The sequence below is a fragment of the Saccostrea cucullata genome, unplaced genomic scaffold (genome assembly GCF_032062105.1).
Source record: "Saccostrea cucullata isolate Sc308-1 unplaced genomic scaffold, CSIRO_AGI_Scuc_v1 ctg42, whole genome shotgun sequence".
Lineage (NCBI taxonomy): Eukaryota > Metazoa > Mollusca > Bivalvia > Ostreida > Ostreidae > Saccostrea > Saccostrea cuccullata.
The window spans coordinates 82,849-97,067 of NW_026932910.1; the positions used below are offsets into that span (position 1 = coordinate 82,849).

Below are 14,219 nucleotides of genomic sequence, written 5' to 3' on the forward strand. Positions count from 1 at the left end.
ATCGAGCATAAAAAAAAATTTGTGGAAAGAGTTGTGCCCCTTACATACCTCTAACAATGAGGCTCATTAGGCCAATGCTTATACATGAGCCATTGACTCCACCTGAATGCGAAACCAAGTTTACTCCAGTGTAATCTAGTACCTATTCACACTCTGTGGACTGAAACAATGCAGTTTGTTGAAGAGTGATACTGAGTGTTCTCCGTTTATGGTCTCGAGGCCTGATCTCAGGCCAGTTTAGTGTTGTGTAACGACACATTGTGACCTCAATGAGGCTTGAACCAGCGACTTGTGAATTTCTGGACTAAATGTACATGAATGTCTATTGAGCCATATGCTCCATTTACTTAGATGTCATATTAGCACATTGTATTACAATCATGCAGTTCTTAAATATCATCCTCTATACCCATGGGTGTCTATCCTTGTACCAAAATTGTAAAAGTCATGTTTAGAAGGTCAAGGGTTCGGTTCAAGGTTTGATACATTTTCTCTTGAACATCATACAAAAAAAAAAATCTTAAATATTCATGTACATTTAAAATTTATTCAAATCATGTCATGTCATGTCATTTATGATTACTGAAATTATTTCATCTGTTCTATTAACTTTCAGACATGGAAGTACATGTAAATCCATCTTTTGTCTGTAAGAGAACTTGAGCATCTTGAACACACTGTTGGTAAAATTTGGTAATTTCTTGAAATAAAGGTCAGTTTGAAGTCCTTGATGAGATAGAATCATCTGTTTGAGATGGCAGTGAAGTTCGGACATTGATTTGTTGAACTCCTGGATCTGTACCAGCATACACGCCTGCACCGTGGGCTGAAATTTACAACAAATCAAAACAAGTCAAATTTTAACCATCAATACAATTTTTTATGTAATTGATGACAATATAAATAAAGTGCCCCGCCACAGCATGATACGCCCATCAAATATTGTTCAATAATCATAAATTGGTTGGAGTGCAAGAAAATCAGGTAACCTTGATTAACAGATTGACACAGATTTCAATGATCTTTCCATTCCTTATCATGTTTGATGTACATGTACATACATCTCTAAAAGACTTACAGTGTAGGTATTAATTTATTACAACTAATATACATGCACTTACAGTGTAGGTATTAATTATAACAAATAATACATCATATAATTTAAACTGAGTTAGAGCTAAACAAATATTCATCTGCAACTTTGTTTATTGCTTATTTTATGATTGATTAAAATGCTACAATCTAATAAAACATCAAAAATAAAGTGTTCTTTAGACTATAAAATTCTAAGTGAGACATGACACTCTGCAATTTGTTTTGCAAATACATCATATAAAAATTGAAATGATAAAAAAAAAATTATACAATGTACACATGCATAATAATTTTTGATTATACAATATTAATTTAGTTTTAATAATACACTGTATTTTAAAACATCAATTTGTTTTAATTACATTACACCAATTGAAAGATCTTTATCTTGAAAGTTAGACTAGCCATCAAGAACTCTTTAACACAAGCAATTATGAGACGAATTCTTTTGCCCAACTCCCAAGAGATAAAGATAACAGCTGCTTGATCAGAGATGCTACCAGTTAGCTCTTGACAATAAACTCATTAATTTCTCTCTAATTTGACATGCAAATTTCTGCTATCTAAATTCTTCTTGACCAGTGCTTGATAATTATGCTCATGGGAGAAACAGAATTTCTCTCATATCATTAATATTTGTTAAAGATTGCTGTAAAGTATATGATGAAAAAATAAGTTTTTACTTGATTTAACATTTTTTATTAAGGACACATTTTTATTTTTACATTTTTTTAGGATTATGAAATTTAAAGTTTAAAAGACTTAGGTTTTAAAAAATTTCACTTAAATTAAAGGTCACAGTGACCTTGAAATAGGTTGTGACACACCGTCTACCTAAGATGTATACATTTGCCAAGTTTGATAGCTCTAGGTCTAATAGTTTTCTAGTTATGAGCCAGACAGGATTTTTGTGTGCGACACATCGTCTACCCAAGAGGTATCAGTTGACAAAGTTTGATAATCCTAGGCCTAACAGTATTGAAGTTATGAGCCAGACATGAATTGACAGACGGATGGACATGAAGCCTATAACATAATACGTCCCCTCTTAAGACGGTCGTATAAAAAGTTCTTAACCATACCATCTTGAATGATTCCATCTTTCTGTATTGTATAATTGAAGACAGTAAATGGAGCAACAGGAGATTTGGCCACCATTACCTGAAAAAAAATACAGGTGTATACAATTACGAAGTATCAGTACATCAGCTACTGTTGGATTGCTTCTCTGCCCACCATTACTGCAGTAGGCCTTTCAGTGTCAGGAATACTGGTACACATAGTTAAGGAGGCTTGGGGGGTCAACAAATTAACAAGAAATTAACCACCAGATATAACATATTTTTAGATTTGATATCTTTAGCTGTCAACTATCATTTGACAAAGAAAAATTTCATACATTTTAGTTTTAAAATTTGATCATTTTTGTATATCTTTATATGGAGCTCTTCTAAAGGAGATCGAAATAGTCTAAAAATGGCCACGACCACCCAGCCTCTTTAAAAGGAGGAGGCCAAATTACAAAACTCCTAGTTTGTCACAAAGTCAGATGTAAAAACCAAAGTCTATCAATGTGCACTGAACATATATATAAGCCTAGAAATATCATTCCAGTTCTTTTTGTGCTACATAAGTCTAATGCTCAAAAACAGTTATGAAGTTGTCAATGAAATCTATACAGATAAAGCAAACAAACAGTGATCAGTTAAATATGTCATAAAATATCAATCCACTACTTATACAAGTTTGAGATTGTAAGATAACCTCCATTTCTATGTGCAATATACTACTATATCATATTCATCACATCATCAGAAATATTTTAAGAGTGTAAATAAACTAAAATAGATCAATCAAAAACAATAGCATCGAGGTATAAAGTTCTGCATTACTATAATATGGTAGCCTTTTTGTTGGGGTGAGGGTGGGGATTGAACCATGTTTCCCTGCCTGACTTTCACAAATTCTGATACCTAAAAACAAGCACAAAACAGGAATATAGACAATCACTTACCTGCCTTTTATTATCGTTGAGATACTGCAGAATCAGGCGAGTATTGACATTATGACTCCAGGTGTTACCAAGAGCAACGGTTACATACCCCTCTGAGAACTCTGTTGATTCCTCATCTAAAAAGTATAACATAATCAACATAAGAAGTTTTGGGAAAAAGTTATAACTTCACATCGTATTAAAGATTTAGTTTTATTAATTTCACTATCATGTCTTAATGTTGAATTGTCTTGCGTATATGTTTATACCTTGTTCAGTTGCTTGACGACTAAACCGTGTGGTTATCTGATTTGTCACAATCACCTACAAATTCAAATTCAATCATAAGAGCATTGTCTACATGCTATAATCTGTGTCAGTTAAAAATGAATTTCGAAATTTATTTTATGGTATCTTGTTTGCCAAATAAAGTAATATCTTCCATAAATAACAGATTTGCAGCGATTTTTTGACATAATTTTTGTGTGATTATAGAAATTAAATGAACAATGCTTAAAGAACTTCAATCACCTGCATATTTACATCTGTGAAAAACATGGATATCAAACTGACCTTTATCCTCACAATGTCAAGGTTGTACAATTTTTCTGAAAGCACTAAACCTATCTTGACACAGTGAACAGTGGCAGATCCAGAAATTTTGAAAAAAAAAAAGGGGGGGGGGCCCGACCAGTTTGAGGTCAGGGTAGGGGCCCACAGTCACACCAATGTTCTTTGATTTATCAAATATTGTGTAATTTTTTGGACACAAAAGGGGGGCCTGGGTCCCCCTCTAAATCCGCCAGTGGTGAGGCTGACTGAACGTTGACTTACTGGAATTTGGAACACTTCTGCTATATACTTGAGAAGGGCAGCCTGTTGAGACAAGAAGTTGGTTCTCTGGACTAAACTGGTGCCCACACCACTACTGAACTCTTTTCTCACCAAGGATGCTATGGAATCAACAATGATAAGTCTGATTTTGTGAGAAATCACTTCTTCTTCAAGAGTCTCTAACCTGTAAAACAAGAAACACAGAGACTCAGCATGGGATAAGGAAGAATACATCATAATTCTACATTTATATAGCTCTGAAATTAAACACAAGCATTTTTCTTTGTTTTTAAAGAATACAAATCAACATGTGTCTTTTTCTTTTCCTCTGATACACTCTATTACCCTTTGTACTTGATACAAGACCATTTCAAACTCTCATCTGGCCTGGGGGCCATAAAACTTAGAGGAGCTTACTTTTGATCTCATTCGCACTTTTACCAAAGGAATATTCAGTGGAAAAGTGAGGCTGAGATCAAAAATGAGCTTGTCTAAGTTTTATGTCCCCCAATGCCTGATCATTTCCTCTGACTTGAGACATAGTCAAAAATTACAATCTTGAATATTAAGGTAAAATGCAACAATCTTAATTTAAATTTCAATTAAGGGTTCCAAAGTCTGACCCCAAAAAAGGTTTCTGACAAAAAGAAATCATACAACCATGAGTCCTTATCTGTGTGATTAACATAATTACTATACCAGGTTTGAGGAGAAATAGTGCTGGACTCACTTTTTGATGAGGGAGGCACATGTCTGGTGATTATCCACTAGGACTTTCTGAGCCATCTCACATAGCTTATCTTCACTGTTGTACAAATCAGGATACTTGTTCTGAGCAATTTCTACCAGTCTGTAACATCAATTAATGTGTATAAGAATACATGTATATCATAAATACTTCATTGCTTTCAATACCCAAAGCAACATCAAACAATGTAGTATAGACACATTGGGAAAATGGACTTTACTTTTTACAAAATCTGAAAACAAAACGTCGGATGGAAAACGACCTTTCTGCACTAAATGCTGACTCTGTATTTATATACAAGACTCTCCCCTCCAGTCCTCCCCTGTTGGAGTACTGACCTTTCTGCACTAAATGCTGACTCTGTATCTATATACAGGACTCTCCCCTCCAGTCCTCCCCTGTTGGAGTACTGGCCTTTCTGCACTAAATGCTGACTCTGTATCTATATATACAGGACTCTCCCCTCCAGTCCTCCCTTGTTGGAGTACTGACCTTTCTGCACTAAATGCTGACTCTGTATCTATATATAAGACTCTCCCCTCCAGTCCTCCCCTGTTCCTGGGTAAGGTGGCTAGTACACTAAGCATTGTACAAAACTGGGTTTTACCACATCCCGAGGGACCAGCTATCTACGATAGAGGACACAAATATTCAAATCATAATCCAGCAAATAAATATCTCCATATGTACTACTCATCAGGTTTTCACTAGAATCATATACTGTAAGTGTGCATTTTTTGCAAATCTAAAATCTTTGACTAATAATGGAATTAAGGCTTCTAGTTAGCATAACCCAGTATATGATTTATCTTTCAACAGTGATCATAAATTATTGCAATATACATGTACACATTGCTAAAATATGAATCCAGCCACAAAATAAGAATATTTCCTTTCTTTATAATCATATTTGAAACATACATTTTTTTAATATCCATAGGCCACAATGCTCATCTGAGTCACATCGGCTCTGTGTAAGACTTTGACCCCCCTATAATTCTTATTCAGAAAAAAAAAAATCCTTGCAAATTTTCACTATTTTACCCAAGGATGCTTTGAATAAATTTGGCCCAGTGGTTCTGAAAAAAATAGTTAAAACAGTGAACCTTAACAGATGTCAGACAAATGCCAGACACTATTTGATCAGAAAAGCTTGCTTGAGGTTTTGGCTCAAATGAGCTTTGAACTCTGAATGACTGTTCTCTCTTACTTCAGTAACTGTTCCCGTGGGGACTCCACCATGTAAAACAACATCAAGGTCACACAAACTTGTTGGGAAAAACTGTGCATGTTCTTTCTTTCTCTTTTCAAGCAGCTCTAAGCTCTGTGGCAATAAAAATATTCATTACATGTATTTAATATTAAAAAATCAACAACATTTAATAGGCACTAGTCTGATAGGCTTTCATGGATTTCCAAATTAGCTCTTACATATGTCCATCTATTTAAGTGCAGACTGCCAGCTGCAGTGAATTACACAAATAATCATTTTTCATAACTGCTTCAAGCCATTTCAAAAAAGAAATGGAAAAAGTCCACAAGTTTACAAATTCCAAATGATGCACCACAGATATCACCGATTAATCATCAATAGGACTACAGTATTTTATCAATTTTTAGATTTAATCTAAAAGTAAAACAAAGCACTCATCAACATTTTTTGGTAATATAACTAATATTTCTAACACTTGATGAATTCTCACCGTAAAGCACTGAGGAACACAGGCCAAGGAACACTGCTGTTGTAACTGATGTACTGTAAAGATTCCAACTCCAAGGATCTTCAGCAACTCTAGGTCTGACTTTGATAAAACGTCCTGAAACAAAACCAAATATCTTCATGTAAATATACATAATCTGATTTCCCAGAATTTCTTTGCTACCAGGATTCCATGCGATAATGGCGAATAAATAAATAACATAAAAAATAAAAGGCTTTCGGTTTGTAGAAACTTTAAAAGCAACAAGAAAATACTCTACGTCTTTCGTCAAAAGTTGCACTAGGTCTACAGTTTCAACCAGACGTTTGGCTGTCTCTGTAAGCTCTGACGAGCTCCGTTACATCATGTGACATCACAGTTAGTTGAGATGTCTTGTGCGACTTGATGTTTGAAGCAGCTGATCAATGTTTCAAGTGTGTTTTTGATGGTAAAACTGTGCTCCCTCCAACAGTACCACAATAAAACATATTAAAATACATGCAGTAATAACTGCTAAGGAGGAGGTATGTAAATTGTATGACATTGTGAGAATTAGAAAATATGGAAAGGATGCACAGTGGTCATGCTCTAAATTTTTATACATTTCTAATCTTATTTAGTCTAAATGGAATAGGCCATTTTCTCTATCTCTCTATTTTGTTCACCTTTGACCCAGAATCTTTATATATCATAAAAAAATCTATCCACTGAATAGTTCGAAACACCAAATGAAAAACATTCATTGTCACGATCAAGTAAATACAGCCTTTATAGCGAGCGCAGTGAGCAAAGCGTCGCTCATCACTGTGAGCTTTTAAAGCAACGCCAGTGCAAAAAGAAATTCGAACTTGCACATTGACCCAATTCCAAACAATTTTTTTCTGCAGTTACTTTGTACCCATAATGCATGGCTTGTTAAAGCTACACTCTCCTAAGAATAACAGCAAAAGTTCAACAAAGAGTTAACTCGCCCTGATTAAATGGATAGATAGTGAAAATAAATAGTAAACAAAACGTTCTTCATTAACTTTCAGCACTGTTCAGGCTTCTTCTTGGTAATGCAACTAAGCAACTTGCATACATGTACAACGTCATGTGACTTCAGAGTCTTTAAATTCACCAACTGTCACATACCGTTTAACGAGTCTGATCCAAATAAAAACTGAATAGGTATCTGTGCTCGCCTGAACTAGATAGAATGTTCTATCGTTAAAATGATATTGTCCTACCGACCCGGTTTAACAATAGAATTCTTTCCCTGTACTCGTAATGTAGCAAATAAACATGGGCGATAACTCATACTTAGTGCATTTACTACGAACAATCCAGAGAGTACCGAATGTAAACATGGCAGGTAAATTTGAAGCAGGAAAAATTGTTGAGAAAATTGGTTGAATTTCGTCTTCATGTGGATTACTTTTTGGGATAAAAGGCATGTTCGATCTCAAAAAGGTTTGTTTTGATTAATGTGGTAGTTATTTTCACCTCAACCCCTTTTGTATTCTTCAAAATCATTTCGGAGCGGATCCGCTCCGATTTGCTACATTGCAAGTATATTGAACGTTTTCTAACTGTGGTAAGGGCTTGTCCCGAGACACAGTTAGCATTGGTTAGATCATTCTAACTAGCCCTAACGGTTGCACCATCAACATATTAAGATACAATGTATATACCACTATGTCTCTGTCAATATCTGGAAAAACCACACGAATCTCGAGACTCCCAGTCTATCCAGAGGACAAAACAGGTTTAAATCTTATTGGTCCGATGCACTAACAAGTCAAATCAGTCCATTTGTCCGAGGTTCGTTTTGGTTGGGTTTTAAATTATATATTTCCTATTTCATCATATAGATGCTTTAACTAATATAAAAACACATTATTAAAAACGTTTTGTTGATTGTGATTGTTTTTTTAACCTACTTCCACCACAATGTCTCTAAAATTTCGATGGGACAGTAGTACCAGGAAAGAAAAGTTAATCTTTTAACAGGTCCGGCACAATGTCTTGATTAAGCTATATAGCTTGATTTAGCTATATAGCTTAATCAAGCTATTTGGAATAGCTTGATTAAGCTATTTTATCACACTTTTTTCTCAAATGTTTTATTTTTTCAGCATGTGCGAAAAGTCGCACCTTGGTGCAGTGGGAATATTAAACTTTGAACTCTTCTGAATACAATGCATGTAAAAATCACTCACCAAATGGCGTCTCCTCAAGAGATTATAAAGGAGGTTAGTTATGGCAAACAGGATAATTGATTGGTAACAGTTCAACACAATGAGAAGCAATCATACTTATCCACGCCTCACCGCACTCAATATAAAAGTGCAGTTACTCAAACAATGGAAATTCATCTTTTGCTTAAAAGTATTCAAAAACAGCAATGTTAGAACTTTCTATGATTTAGGTTGTATTTTTGATAGACAAAAGCACATATATGCATAGTCAAATACTTGCGACTTTTTATTTATTTCTTACTAAAAAACGTTTTAGTTAAAAACTGCATATAAATAGCTTTATTAAGCTATTTTAAATAGCTTAATAAAGCTATATAGCTGAATCAAGCGATTGTGCTGGACCTGTTTAATGTGTTATCTGTTTATTGATTCATATACTATGAACTAACATCGTTATGATCATTATATGATTAAAGTTTTGGACGGGTGAAAATTCATTTGGTGCTGTGAAATTGTGTGAACTGTCTGTCCAAATGTCCTGTGGCGATTTTTCTTTTTCGCGAAGACTGGACTCAATTCATTCAATTTTTCATACGTTAAATTATTTTTAAATAAAAAATTAATTTGGTTGAATGAGTACCTTGCACGTGTTTACATTATTTTTTGCCAGTCTTTCAATTATTTCACCTGTCAGACATCGTATTCGGCGCAATTTTTTCGAAGACATCAAAACACGAGTTGAATATGGCGCTAACTCTAAACAGGAAGTAAATTATGAACTGAAATATTAGACGGATTTTCAGTCGGATCATGATTATCCGGATAATTTTTTGAGACAATGTTTCGCATCTAATAAGATCTAGAAAAAAGAAAAGTTGGACTTTTTATGCCCTTAACCTTGGCCATATCTTTTGGACAGTTAGTATTAGGGCTTTCATATTCCACAGGTATATTCCTTGTGATGCGACCTTCCTTTGAATACCAACAATTTTGACCTCGGAGTTTGACTTGCCTTTGGGAAACTTCAACCGTCAGCCAAACACAGCTTGTTTTTTTTCCTTTTAAAATTTTTAAAAAGAATTTTAAATCAAGAAAACTCATACCCATGGAGCACTCGGTCCGGGGAACTTATACATGTCTTTTACTGCAGTTTTAATATGGAATTTTTGATTGAGTTAAATGCTAGCCCCCCTCCGAACGCTATTTTTTTTGGGGGGGGGGGGGTGAAAAGTCATAGGTATAGTGACAAATTCCAGCATTTGAAAAAAATGTACTAAATGGTTAGAGTGGGTTCACATCACACACCTCCCAAACACAGGTACTTGTGGACAGGAACACCCCCCCCCCCCGATATTCAACCCAGGTTTAATTGGACATTTTTTTCCACAAATTATATTTATTACGCTTATTCATCTTGTGTACAATAGGGGTAAATCTTCAAACCCCCAAAATAATCGCTCCACAAAACATGTCCAATTAACCCTGGGGTTGAATATCGGGGGGGGGGGGGGGGTCCTGTCCTCAAGTCCCTGTGCTCCCAAACCTCAAGAGATAGGATGTTCGCGGATAGTTTAGTTTTTTTTTTTATAAACTAAAAAACACTTTTGGGGTCTCACACCCTTCCCAAAGACACTTCAAACCTGCGGCCCTCAATAATTGTTCTGGATGAAGTTAGAGTGGTCTATCCTTTGATGTAAAAGAGTGCTATTTTTTGCTTCAATAAATTAGATAGATTGATGAATGCGATGTGCCTAACCATTAGGCCAGGGCTCCATGAAATCAGCATTTTTTTCACTATACTTTGCATACTTTGCTTAATCTAAATTCTCTTTTATTGATATATAAATGAATGAGTAAAGTGAGCTAGCTCAAGTTTAAATCAGCAGTGTAATAAAACCAGTCATTACTAATATACAATTTTTCTAATTTAACTCAGTCATTTTCAACTGAATTTAAGAGAAATTCAACCAAACGTTTGGGATTTGTATTATTTAATTATACTGTAATTATACTGTATTATTTAATTATACTGTAAATTCCAAAGAAAATTTTCAATGTGATTTATTCTATGTATGCAAGCACCATGAACAAAATAAAGTTTAATGAGGGGTTAAGTGAACCCTTTATATCTGAAAGGGGTGTCAAACAAGGTGATGTATTAAGTCCCTTGCTTTTTAACATTTTCATAAACAAAATTGTTGATGAAGTAAACAGTATCAATTCTGATCCGATATTGGTAAAGGACACAAAAATACACTGTTTGTTATATGCAGATGACTTAGTTTTGTTGTCAAGTAGTCCTGATGGTCTACAATGTAGCCTTAATACTCTTGAAAATTATTGTGTTAATTGGAAGCTGGAGATTAATACGTCCAAATCAAAAATTCTGGTATTTAATTCTAATGGTAAAACCTTTTTAAACCATTTTACTATTAATGGTATCTGTATTGAAACTGTCGACAAATATTGTTATCTTGGTATAAATCTTAAATGTAATGGCAAATTTAATCTTGCTGCAGCTCGGTTAGTTGATAAAGCCAGAAAAGCATTATTCAAGGTAAAGAAATCCCTCGGTTTACATCATTCCTGTCAATGCTTGAAAAATTATTTGATACTATGATAATCCCCATTTTGCTTTACGGCAGCGAAGTTTGGGGTATTGACTTAGTCATAAAAAATTCAGACCCAGCATCTTATGAAAAATTTCATATTAAATTTTTAAAAGAAATCTTAGGAGTTCATTGCAAAACTTCAAATAATGGCTGCTATTCTGAACTCGGGAGACTCCCAGTCAAATCAAAAATTATTATGTTTGCTATCAAATACCTTGATCATTTAATTTCAATGGAACATACATTGGCACATGAAATCTTTATCAAAACTAAAGAAACTAACACATGGTCTATAAAACTTGTCTTAATAACTTAGGATTTTCTTATTTAACAAATTTTAATATGTCAATGAAACCAGTGCTTGGCATTATTAAACAATGCATTCATGATCAAATATTACAAGAACAAAATGCAAATATAATGAACTCCTCAAAACTGTCTTTTTATCAGAACTTTTGTCTTGATAATAAACGTGCTCATTATGTTGACAAACTAGAGTCACTACATGATAGATCATTTTTAACAAAAATTAGGTTAAGTGCACACAACTTAGAAATTGAAAAAGGTAGATATGTTGAAATTAATAAAAAGAATAGGATATGTAAAGTATGTCAAAACCTTGATATTGAGGATGAAAAACATTTCATTTTGCTATGTCCAAAATATGAAGCACAGAGAAACATATTCAAAACAAAACTATCTACTTTTCCTAACTTGAACCAAACAATCCATAATAATGACAAATTGTTAAAACTATTGATGAAAACTAGTTGTAAAAAGGTTCTTAAAATATTCTCATCATTTTTATGTCAAATATCTGATATAAGAAAAAATATTTTAGCTATAAATGAGTAACTACATTGAACTGAATCATATGTATGTATTTATATAGTATTTTATGAGTACAATACATAATTTGCTACACCAATTGTTTGTATTCTAGTTGTGTTCTACTGTATTTTCATGCTTATCACTATGTTTTCTATGGGCCTTTACCAATTACTGTAATTGTGTTGGTGCCAATAAAATATTTGTATTTGTATTTGTTGTTTTATATTAAGGGGGGACCTATGTCGTTCTACGTCAAAGCAGCGTTATGTGACGTCACAATAGCGACGTTTGTTTTTACCTGTTGACTTTTGCAACTGTAATATAGGCATAACATTGTTAATAATCATTAATGTACACAATTTACAAAAAGAAAATTTATTCATCATTAATAATAGTTTTATTTGATTTACAGAGTTTTTTAAATATTAGATTTCCCTTCCTTTGGTTGATAATTCATAGCAATTTCAGTTGTAAGGAAATACCTCGATGATATGCTGATATATAAGTGCAAAAAGATAAGTTAAAATTCAGCAAAAAAAGCGACTTAAATCAGGGAAATATGTTTACATGGTTTAATTTAATTGTATTTTCTGGATAAAAATAAGTTGTACCTATATTTGCTTATTGATTTATAGTACATATAGATTTTATTGTATAAAGTCATTCCTAGTAGGTTCTAATAGGTGTTAACGGGAAAATCGGGGGGGGGGGGGGATGGAACAGAATGATTGGAATGAAGAAGAAAAGACTTAATCTGTTTAAATTTTCTAAGCAAAACATCAAAACAAAATACTCGTTTTTCTTTCGCAAAACAGTTTTATTCAGATGTTTGTCTGTGCTTACTTACCTTTTTTTTAGTGCGGAAAGGTCAATATATATGACACAAGAGTACGAAAATAAAAGAAAACGTCATATTTCTCGTTTGTTTTATCATAAAGGTATACTGTTTTCTTTGTTAAAATAAAGAGAGGGATCCTTTCTTTAAAAAAATATGAATTTCAACATTTTCACACAAAGACTTTCTAAGATATTACCTGTTAGGCCAAATTTTTTTTATTAGTTGTTTTACGGATCCGCCGACCCCATTTTTCTATGTTTTGGAAAAAAAATAAAAATTCCATTCAATCCTTTTTTTATAATCGACGATCGAACTTTACTTCAATCGTATTTAAAAAATCCGGAAATTACCGTACATTGTTTGAATTTTACTTAGTTGTGATCAGAATCATGTAAACGCTTCCACTATAGACCCTTTAAAAAAAAAAACTCTGCAAGCGTTTTATAGTCAGAGATGAAATAAGTATGACGGCCATGTGAAACATTTTAGGTTTTTCAAAACAGAATATAAATGTTTAAAGGACTGTAGTTAATGTATAAATGTATGACGGTTTTTATGAGCTGATCAGGCTGGTGATTATTCTATATATGATGTTATCTGATCAGCGAATGGAGTGTGGTGGTTGAGGAAATTACAGCCAAAACCAACGAATCTGATGTCGTCACTTTGCCAGTGTTTGCACTCCATCCGACACCCATAACTTTTCTTTGAGGGTTTGGCGAAGTTTTAAACAGTTATATGTAATGGTTAGTTAACAATTCATACAAGATACAAGATACACGATTTTATTAATCCAATTTGGGCCCCCGGAGGAGCAAAAAGATTTACAAATAGAAGGAGGAGGATCCAAATGATAGAACAAGCATGATGATGATATTACAAATAAAGAGCAATTGTTAAAAAAACAAATACGCAAAAAAGTATATGAGATATACTGAATATACATACATGTATTGTATTGTAAGTTACATACAAATATATAATTTATACATATATATAGTTAAAGGCAAGAAACTGGGAAAGAGGTATGTAATTTTTTATGCTTATCACAATATCTTCAATTAAGGTAAATTACTAAGGAATCCAGCAAGTGATCTAAGGATGTCTGGGTCTTCATTAGTCATGAGCCAATAAAATTGATTATCATAAATATCATATGATATATCACATATATCATTTATGACATTATTAAAAGCCCATGGTTGACTGCATTTTAAAAATCTGCAAGACGTGTTGTCAATTGTTAAAGCGTCAGAGAAACAAGACTTTTTTGTCATTGTACGGATATGAATCTATCAAATGATGTGAAAGAAATGTTTCTTAAAATTTTAAATTTTAGATTTGGTAATGGAACTGACTCATCAGGATGTTCTAAGACAAAAAATGTT

At 33.4% G+C, this 14,219-nt stretch overlaps 1 protein-coding gene across 1 annotated transcript; it reads right to left on the bottom strand.

The window, feature by feature from the left end:
• Positions 1 to 552: 552 nt before the first annotated feature.
• On the bottom strand, positions 553 to 9,299 carry LOC134236452 (DNA repair protein RAD51 homolog 2-like). Its single transcript, XM_062718637.1, has 10 exons — positions 9,191 to 9,299; positions 6,374 to 6,487; positions 5,881 to 5,994; positions 5,163 to 5,299; positions 4,653 to 4,772; positions 3,923 to 4,106; positions 3,358 to 3,412; positions 3,110 to 3,225; positions 2,178 to 2,256; positions 553 to 826 (listed from the first exon to the last, which is right to left on the bottom strand). The coding sequence occupies exons 1-10, from the start codon at positions 9,275 to 9,277 to the stop codon at positions 714 to 716; spliced, it is 1,119 nt and encodes a 372-aa protein (XP_062574621.1). The 5' UTR covers positions 9,278 to 9,299; the 3' UTR covers positions 553 to 713.
• Between the last annotated feature and the right edge of the window lie 4,920 nt (positions 9,300 to 14,219).

What these genes read in the sequence shown, in the direction of transcription:
- LOC134236452 (XM_062718637.1), bottom strand. Translation starts at nt 9,277, where the DNA reads ATGTCTTCGAAAAAATTGCGCCGAATACGATGTCTGACAGGTGAAATA. An exon ending in TGTGCCTCCCTCATCAAAAA is followed by an intron (nt 4,107 to 4,652) that starts GTGAGTCCAGCA and finishes CTTGTTTTACAG; the next exon opens with GTTAGAGACTCTTGAAGAAG. An exon ending in TCAACGATAATAAAAGGCAG is followed by an intron (nt 2,257 to 3,109) that starts GTAAGTGATTGT and finishes ATTTTTTTTCAG; the next exon opens with GTAATGGTGGCCAAATCTCC.